Source organism: Chelonia mydas, chromosome 1 (genome assembly GCF_015237465.2).
Source record: "Chelonia mydas isolate rCheMyd1 chromosome 1, rCheMyd1.pri.v2, whole genome shotgun sequence".
Classification (NCBI taxonomy): Eukaryota; Metazoa; Chordata; order Testudines; family Cheloniidae; genus Chelonia; species Chelonia mydas.
The window spans coordinates 312,472,336-312,482,370 of NC_057849.1; the positions used below are offsets into that span (position 1 = coordinate 312,472,336).

The following is a 10,035-nucleotide window of genomic DNA, read 5'->3' on the forward strand; positions in this document are numbered from 1 at the left end:
CATTTGAATCTTAAAATAGTCAAAAGATGTGTTTATAAATAAAATGCATAGTGGTTAGACATACACTTATTACATATACCTGAAATAAATGTAATTTTAAAAAACGTGTTAACATAATTATTCAGAAGTGATGTAGTAGGTCAAAAGTACAGTTAAAAATTCATATACCTTTAAGGATTGTAAATAGCTTAAATTTAAACTCTGGAATAGAAATGAGTTAGAAAAGAATTAGAAACATATTGCAAAACAGATATGAGAGATGCAGGCAAATAGATCCTGATAGTTGTTTTTAAAAATAAATAAATAAATAAAAAACACAGCAGGTATGACCAGGGAAGAGGAATTTTTACATTGTTAGTCTCTCAAAGTGCTATGGATTATCCAGTATGTTTATAATTCCATTTTGGATTTCTGACCACACAAAAAAGATCTCTATTCTTGAGAGTTATAATATTTGCAGAGTACCTCAGTAAAATTACAGCTTTGTGATATGTGGTTAAATCTTCCCTTTTGCTAGTTGCTTCCATTGGTAGTTAGATATTGTGTCTGTCTCTCATATATCACATTTTTCTTGCAAATAATTTGGATTTTATAAAGAGGAACAATATAAAACATTCTTATCAAATCGGTGCTTAATAAGAAAGTTTACATTTATTTTTAAAGATACCATTTGAACAGGATTCTTATTTTGGGATCCTGTCCTGAGTAATGACAGGTTTCAGAGTAACAGCCGTGTTAGTCTGTATTCGCAAAAAGAAAAGGAGTACTTGTGGCACCTTAAAGACTAACCAATTTATTTGAGCATAAGCTTTCGTGAGCTACAGCTCACTTCATCGGATCTCTAAGGTGCCACAAGTACTCCTTTCCTTTTTGTCCCTGAGTAAGTTCACAAGAGAAGCACCAGATTCCACCTTGTTATGATTTGAATGCAACTGAGGGTATGTTTACACTACGAAATTAGATCGATATTCAAGAAGTCGATTTTTAGAAATCTGTTTTATACAGTAGATTGTGCATGTCCACTCTAAGCGGATTAAGTCAGTGGAGTGCATCTTCACTACCATGGCTAGCATCGACTTACGGAGCGATGCACTGTGGATAGCTATCCCACAGTTCCCGCGTTCTCCTCTGCCCATTGGAATTCTGGGTTAAGCTCCCAGTGCCTGATGGGGCAAAAACATTGTCACGGGTGGTTTTGGGTATGTGTCGTCAGTCGCGCGCCCGCCCGCCCCCCCTCCCCGTGAAAGCAACGGCAGACAATCTTTCTGCGCCGTTTTTCCACGCAGACGCCATATCACAGCAAGTGTGCAGCCCGCTCAGCTCAACTCACTCACACCGCCGCTGTTGTGTCCTGGGTGCTGCTGGCAGCAGACGGTGCACTAGGACTGCTAACCGTCGTCTGCCACCGGTTCTGCTGCAACTCTGCTCTGCTGCTATTGTCTCAATAGAGAATTTCTCCATGTTGTCTGTCGTGGGCTCCCCAGTACATGTTCTTCCTTGGGAAATGTGTGTGGTGCTAATAGTCATCCTCCACTGCTTCTGCTGCAACTCCACTCTCCTGCTCCCATGAATCCACCTTGCAGGTCCTCTCGTCGTTCTCTATAAATATCTATTCTCGTGGCATCCATCATCAGCCACCGCTTCCGCTGCAACTCTGCTCTCCTGCAGACGCCATACCACGGCAAGCATGGAGCCCGCTCAGCTCACCGCAGCAATTATGAGCATTGTAAACGCCTCGCACATTATCCTGCAGTATGTGCAGAACCAGAACCTGCAAAAGCGGGAGAAGAGGCGACGGCAGCGTGGTGATGAGAGTGATGAGGACATGGACACAGACGTCTCTCAAAGCACAGGCCCCAGCAATTTGGACATCCTGGTGGCAACGGGGCAGGCTCATGCCATGGAACGCCGATTCTGGGCCCGGAAAAAAAGCACAGACTGGTGGAACCGCATAGTGTTTCAGGTCTGGGGTGATTCCCAGTGGCTGTAAAACTTTCGCATGCGTAAGGGCACTTTCATGGAACTTTGTGACTTGCTTTCCCCTGTCGTGAAGCGCAAGAATACCAAGATGAGAACAGCCCTCACAGCTCACAAGTGAGTGGCGATAGCCCTCTGGAAGCTTGCAACGCCAGACAGCTACCGGTCAGTCGGGAATCAGTTTGGAGTGGGCAAATCTACTGTGGGGGCTGCTGTGATGCAAGTAGCCAATGCAATCACTGAGCTGCTGCTATCAAGGGTAGTGACTCTGAAATGTACAGGTCATAGTGGATGGCTTTGCTGCAATGGGATTCCCTAACTGTGGTGGGGTGATAGACGGAACGCATATCCCTATCTTGGGACCGGACCACCTTGGCAGCTAGTACATAAACCGCAAGGGGTACTTTTCAATGGTGCTGCAAGCACTGGTGGATCACAAGGGACTTTTCACCAACATCAACGTGGGATGGCCGGGAAAGGTACGTGATGCTTGCATCTTCAGGAACTCTGGTATGTATGAACAGCTGCAGCAAGGGATTCACTTTCCAGACCAGAAAATAACCGTTGGGGATGTTGAAATGCCTATAGTTCTCCTTGGGGACCCAGGCTACCCCTTAATGCCATGGCTCATGAAACCATACGCAGGCACCCTGGACAGTAGTCAGGAGCTGTTCAACTATAGGCTGAGCAAGTGCAGAATGGTGGTAGAATGTGCATTTGGACAATTAAAAGCGCGCTGGTGCAGTTTACTGACTCGGTTAGACCTCAGTGAAACCAATATTCTCATTGTGGAGCACACAGCAAGCAGCAATAACAATCTCTGTGAGAGTAAGGGGGAGACATTTATGGTGGGGTGGAAGGTTGAGGCAAATCGTCTGGCTGCTGATTATGTGCAGCCAGACACCAGGGCGATTAGAATAGTACAGCAGGGCGCGGTGCGCATCAGAGAAGCTTTGAAAACCAGTTTCATGACTGGCCAGGCTATGGTATGAGAGTTCTGTTTGTTTCTCCTTGATGAAAACCCGCCCCCTTGGTTCACTCTACTTCCTTGTAAGCCAACCGCCCTCCCCCCTTCGATCACTGCTTGCAGAGGCAATAAAGTAATTGTTGTTTCAAAATCATGCATTATTTATTAATTCATCACACATATAGGGGGATAACTGCCAAGGTAGCCTCGGAGGGGTGGGGGAAGAGGAAAGCACCAGGTGGGGTGGTGGATGACAGGAGGAGGGAAGGACAAGGCCACACTGCACTTCAAAACTTGAATGCCAGCCTTCTGTTGCTTGGGCAGTCCTCTGGGATGGTGTGGTTGGGTGCCTGGAGCACACTCCTTCCCCCTCCTCCCCCCCCCCCGCCCCCTGTGTTCTTGGGTGTCTGAGTGAGGAGGCTGTGGAACTTCGGGAGGAGGGTGAGCGGTTACATGGGCTGCAGCAGAGGTCTGTGGTCCTGCTACTTTTCCTGCAGCTCCACCAGACACCAGAGCATGTCAGTTTGATCCCCCAGTAGCCTCAGCATTGCATCCTGCCTCCTGTCATCGCGCTGCCTCCACCTCTCATCGCGCTCATCTCTTCTGTCTGCTTTCCTGAACTCTGACATTGTCTGTCTCCACGCATTCTGCTGAGTTATTTCAGTGTGGGAGGATTGGATGAGCTGAGAACATTTCACCGCGAGTGCTTTTTTTTCCACCTTCTTATCTGCATTAGCCTCTTGAACGGAGATGATGGGGGGCGTGTTGAAACATTTGCAGATGCAGGAGGGAAAAAAGGGAGAGGAGTATTTAAAAAGACACATTTTAGAGAAGAATGGGTAGACTCTTTCACAATGAACCAAGCTGTTAACATTACATAGCACATGTGCAAGGTCGCATTTTGCCTCTTATATTGAGGGCCTGCCGGTTTGATGTGAGAGATCCCACACGCAGGGCCAGGCAACAGAATTCGGCTTGCAGGCAGCCACGGTAAGCCACAGTCTTTCGGCTTCTTCAACCTTCATAACTTGGGAATGGTTTCAAATCTCAGTGCCCTCCTTTCCCATACCAAGCACCCTTTGAGTTGACCATTTAAAAGGAGGGGCTGCGGTTTTTGGGTTAAAGTGGAGCACAAATCCAACTAACCCCCCTTCCTCCCCCCCAATTCTGTGGGATGATCACTCTCCTGAGGATAACACAGAGAGATAAAGAACGGATGTTGCTTGAATGCCAGCGAACACCGGGACCATACGCTGCCATGCTTTCTTATGCAATGATTCCAGACTTCGTGCTACTGGCCTGCCGTGGTAAAGTGTCCTACCATGGAGGATGGAATAAGGCTGCCCTCCCCAGAAACCTTTTGCAAAGGCTTTGGGAGTACCTTAAGGAGAGCTTCATGGAGATGTCCCTGGAGGATTTCCGCCCCATCCCCAGACACATTAACAGACTTTTCCAGTAGCTGTACTGGCTGCGAGTGCATCCCAAGTCTTCAGGGCAAATTAATCATTAAACACGCTTGCTTTTAAACAGTGTATTATATTTACAAAGGTACACTCACCGGAGGTGCCTTCTCCGGCTTCATGGTCCAGGAGCCCCCCTTGGGAGGGTTGGGAGGGTATTGGTTCCAGGGTGATGAACAGTTCCTGGCTGTCGGGGAGAACGGTTTCTCTGCTTGCCTGCTGTGCGCTATCCTTCTCCTCATCGTCTTCCTCGTCCCCCAAATCCTCATCCCTGTTGCATGAGACTCCCCTCTTCAGGTGTCCACGGACAGGGGTGGGGTAGTGGTAGGCCGCCGCCCCCCCCCCCCCCCCCCCCCCGAATTGCATGCAGCTCATCATAGAAGCGGTATGTCTGGGGCTCTGACCCAGAGCGACCATTTGCCTCTTTGTCTTTTTGGTAGGCTTGCCTGAGCTCCTTAATTTTCTGCTGCGGGTCCCTGTTGTAGCCTCTGTCAATCATGCCCTTGGAGATTTTTGCAAATATTTTGGCATTTTGTCTTTTGGAACGGAGTTCTGAGAGCACGGATTCGTCTCCCCATACAGCGATCAGATCCAGTACCTCCCGTTTGGTCCATGCTGGAGCTCTTTTGCGATTCTGGGACGGTGTGGTCACCTGTGCTGATGAGCTCGCCACGGTGGCCAAACAGGAAATGAAATTCAAAAGTTCCTGGGGCTTTTCCTGTGTACCCGGCTAGTGCATCTGAGTTGAGAGTGCTGTCCAGAGCGGTCACAATGGAGCACTCTGGGATAGCTCCCGGAGGCCAATACCGTCGAATTGCGTCCACGCTACCCCAGATTCGACCCGGCAATGTCGATTTCAGTGCTAATCCCCTCGTTGGGGAGTACAGAAATTGATTTTAAGAGTTCTTTAAGTCAACAAAAATGGCTTCGTCGTGTGGACAGGTGCAGGGTTAAATCGATCTAATGCTGCTAAATTCGACCTAAACTCGTAGTGTAGACCAGGGCTGAGATTTTAACATTTTAGGTGTTTCATTACTAATGCATAGATTGTGAACTAGTCAGAGGAAAGGTGGTCCTTTTTGAGTGTATAGAAAGCACTTACCACACTGCTGTAAACAAGCAGGGAGAACTGGAGGTCCTGGTGATGTCAAGGAATTATGACGTGATTGGAATAACAGATTTGGTGGGATAACTCACATGACTGGAGTACTGTCATGGATGGTTATAAACTGTTCAGGAAGGACAGGCAGGGCAGAAAAGGTGGGGGAGTAGCACTGTATGTAAGGGAGCAGTATGACTGCTTAGAGCTCCGGTACGAAACTGCAGAAAAACCTGAGTGTCTCTGGATTAAGTTTAGAAGTGTGAGCAACAAGAGTGATATAGTGGTAGGAGTCTGCTATAGACCACCGGACCAGGGGGATGAGGTGGATGAGGCTTTCTTCCGGCAACTCGCAGAAGCTACTAGATCGCACGCCCTGGTTCTCATGGGTGACTTTAATTTTCCTGATATCTGCTGGGAGAGCAATACAGCGGTGCATAGACAATCCAGGAAGTTTTTGGAAAGCGTAGGGGACAATTTCCTGGTGCAAGTGCTAGAGGAGCCAGCTGGGGGGGAGCTTTTCTTGACCTGCTGCTCACAAACCGGGAAGAATTAGTGGGGGAAGCAAAAGTGGACGGGAATCTGGGAGGCAGTGACCATGAGTTGGTTGAGTTCAGGATCCTGACGCAGGGAAGAAAGGTAAGCAGCAGGATACGGACCCTGGACTTCAGGAAAGCAGACTTCGACTCCCTCAGGGAGCGGATGGGTAGGATCCTCTGGGGGACTAACATGAAGGGGAAAGGAGTCCAGGAGAGCTGGCTGTACTTCTCAACAGGGATTCTTTGGTTGCAGGGACAAACCATCCCAATGAGTCGAAAGAATAATAAATATGGCAGGCAACCAGCTTGGCTTCACAGTGAAATCCTAGCGGATCTTAAACATAAAAAAGAAGCTTACAAGAAGTGGAAGGTTGGACAAATGACCAGGGAAGAGTATTAAAATATTGCTCGGGCATGCAGGAGTGAAATCAGGAAGGCCAAATCACCCTTGGAGTTGCAGCTAGTGAGAGATGTCAAGAGTAACAAGAAGGGTTTCTTCAGGTCTGTTAGCAACAAGAAGAAAGTCAAGGAAAGTCTGGGCCCCTTACTGAACGAGGGAGGCAACCTAGTGACAGAGGATGTGGAAAAAGCTAAGGTACTCAATGCTTTTTTTGCCTCTGTCTTCACGAACAAGGTCAGCTCCCAGACTACTGCACTGGGCAGCACAGCATGGGGAGGAGGTGACCAGCCCTCTGTGGAGAAAGAAGTGGTTTGGGACTATTTAGAAAAGCTGGATGAACACAAGTCCATGGGGCCAGATGCACTGCATCCGAGAGTGCTAAAGGAATTGGCGGATGTGATTGCAGAGCCATTGGCCATTATCTTTGAAAACTCGTGGCGAACGGGGGAAGTCCCAGATGACTGGAAAAAGGCTAATATAGTGCCAATCTTTAAAAAAGGGAAGAAGGAGGATCCTGGGAACTACAGGCCAGTCAGCCTCACCTCAGTCCCCGGAAAAATCATGGAGCAAGTCCTCAAAGAATCAATCCTGAAGCACTTACATGAGAGGAAAGTGATCAGGAACAGTCAGCATGGATTCACTAAGGGAAGGTCATGCCTGACTAATCTAATCGCCTTCTATGATGAGATTACTGGTTCTGTGGATGAAGGGAAAGCAGTGGATGTATTGTTTCTTGACTTTAGCAAAGCTTTTGACACGGTCTCCCACAGTATTCTTGTCAGCAAGTTAAGGAAGTATGGGCTGGATGAATGCACTATAAGGTGGGTAGAAAGTTGGCTAGATTGTCGGGCTCAACGGGTAGCGATCAATGGCTCCATGTCTAGTTGGCAGCTGGTGTCAAGTGGAGTGCCCCAAGGGTCGGTCCTGGGGCCGGTTTTGTTCAATATCTTCATAAATGATCTGGAGGATGGTGTGGATTGCACTCTCAGCAAATTTGCGGATGATACTAAACTAGGAGGAGTGGTAGATACGCTGGAGGGCAGGGATAGGATACAGAGGGACCTAGGCAAATTGGAGGATTGGGCCAAAAGAAATCTGATGAAGTTCAATAAGGATAAGTGCAGGGTCCTGCACTTAGGACGGAAGAACCCAATGCACAGCTACAGACTAGGGACCGAATGGCTAGGCCGCAGTTTTGCGGAAAAGGACCTAAGGGTGACAGTGGACGAGAAGCTGGATATGAGTCAGCAGTATGCCCTTGTTGCCAAGAAGGCCAATGGCATTTTGGGATGTATAAGTAGGGGCATAGCGAGCAGATCGAGGTATGTGATCGTTCCCTTCTATTCGACATTGGTGAGGCCTCATCTGGAGTACTGTGTCCAGTTTTGGGCCCCACACTACAAGAAGGATGTGGATAAATTGGAGAGAGTCCAGTGAAGGGCAACAAAAATGATTAGGGGTCTGGAACACATGACTTATGAGGAGAGGCTGAGGGAGCTGGGATTGTTTAGTCTGCAGAAGAGAAGAATGAGGGAGGATTTGATAGCTGCTTTCAACTACCTGAGAGGTGGTTCCAGAGAGGATGGTTCTAGACTATTCTCAGTGGTAGAAGAGGACAGGACAAGGAGTAATGGTCTCAAGTTGCAGTGGGGGAGGTTTAGATTGGATATTAGGAAAAACTTTTTCACCAGGAGGGTGGTGAAACACTGGAATGCGTTACCTAGGGAGGTGGTAGAATCTCCTTCCTTGGAAGTTTTTAAAGTCTGGCTTGACAGAGCCCTGGCTGGGATGATTTAATTGGGGATTGGTCCAGCTTTGAGCAGGGGGTTGGACTAGATGACCTCCTGAGGTCCCTTCCAACTCTGATATTCTATGATTCTATGTAGATAAAAAATGACAAACTAATGAATTATCATTTAAGTCAATAGAATTCCAGACTTTCTGGCTGGTTTATGTGCAGTATACGTATGTAAACTTAAATCTGCATGAGATTAGTTAAATATGTTTGATCCTTTTTGTGTTCTACACAAACGATTATTTTTGTGGTGCAACAAGTTACATTTGATTGCATAAATGCTCACTTGTAAAGATATAGCCTTTTCATTTTGTTAGTGTAGCAATATATCTGTAGAGAAAGCAGGTAGACGTCTCAACATGGGCTTTTTTTTTTTTAAAGGGGTATAGGAAAGATGAATAATTTGTACACTTATCTGTTGCAAACTGTGGGTTGGGTAATTTTTGCTTGTTTTATTGAGTTCTGTAGAGCAGAATTTTTTCTTCTGTCATTTGTGTTTAAAGAGCATTTTCTAGTGCTAGTTTTATCTAAATATCCACAATGTGTGTCTTGCCATTCTACACCATGAAATTGAAAGAAAAGAAAAACAAAACAGAAGTCAGAATTGACATTTGGGTTGGATAGGGGGAAAGAAAAATTGGTAGAGGGGTGGTTTTTCTGATTTCTCCTGTAATGGCTGCAAAGATGTCTTTGCCAAGCATTTGTCAGTAACTATACGTTTTAAAATTTAAAACTGGTACCCATAACTGTAAAGCAGCTTTGCAGAACTTTCCAATTTGTGAATTCGGTAATAGTTTATAGCCCACTATTACGGTTAATTTTGATAGGTTAAGCTATAAATGCAATTTTTAAAAATGGCTTTATCTGCTTTAAAAATGCTTTTCTTATTTAAATTAACTTAAACAGGTAAGATGAATATTTAAATTAGGAAAATGTATTTTATTCAGACTTTAATGTTAATGGTGAAGTACTTGCATTACCAGATAAAAATCATCTGCTACTCTACTTTTCTGTAAAAAGTTCTTGTACCTAAGATTTTAAATACCATTGCATGTAAGGTAAAAATACCTGCCCAGGTTTAAATTTTTAACACTAAATGTAAACACCTATTTTGTTAGAATCCCAGTATAAAGCTAGGCACTACTAACTAGGATAGGTTGTTGCTAGCCAAACGTTTATGTATTTAAAATGTTATGGTTTGTTTCCAAACAACAATTATTTGATGAGCTGAACATTTATAGTGAGTGTTATAATAGATTTTATAACTACCAGTTTTCAAAAATCACACTCTATTTATAATTTTTTCAGGAGATAAATCTCCCCCTAAACTTGAACCATCAGATGCATTACCTCTTCCTTCAAACTTGGAGACTAATTCAGAACCACCAACCCTCAAACCAGTAGAACTCAATCCAGAGCAGAGTAAGCTTTACAAAAGAGTAAAATTTGATAATGAATTATATAGCACTTCCATTCAGAAAGAAATAAATGGACACACTCCAGAACACTTACTTGACAGTAATCTCAATGAGTCGACTGTTTCTGCTGTAGCTGAGTCATCAACTGATGTAAACAGACGTACATCCATTCTCTTCTGCAAATCAAAAAGTATAAGCCCCCCAAAGTCTGCAAAGAACACTGAAACCCAGCCAACTTCTCCACAGCTAGGGACCAAAACCTTTTTGTCTGTAGTCCTTCCAAGGTTGGAGACTCTTCTGCAGCCAAGGAAAAGATCAAGAAGTGCATGTGGAGATTCTGAGGTTGATGATGAGTCCCCTGTAAAGCGCTTGGATACAGG

General features: G+C 45.6%; 1 protein-coding gene across 16 annotated transcripts in view; it reads left to right on the plus strand.

Annotated features, from left to right (window-relative positions):
* The window catches only part of BRD1 (bromodomain containing 1), a 110,686-nt gene that overhangs the window by 53,361 nt on the left and 47,290 nt on the right, over positions 1-10,035 (plus strand). For 12 of the 16 annotated variants that reach the window (XM_037889063.2, XM_037889066.2, XM_043550957.1 and 9 more), the window contains one exon: positions 9,546-10,034. The exons of 2 other annotated variants lie outside the window; for them this stretch is intronic. In XM_037889063.2, the coding sequence (XP_037744991.1) occupies positions 9,546-10,034 (489 nt within the window). The remainder of the gene's footprint in view (positions 1-9,545; position 10,035) is intronic. 2 more of the 16 variants (XM_037889065.2, XM_043550920.1) reach the window with 1 other exon arrangement.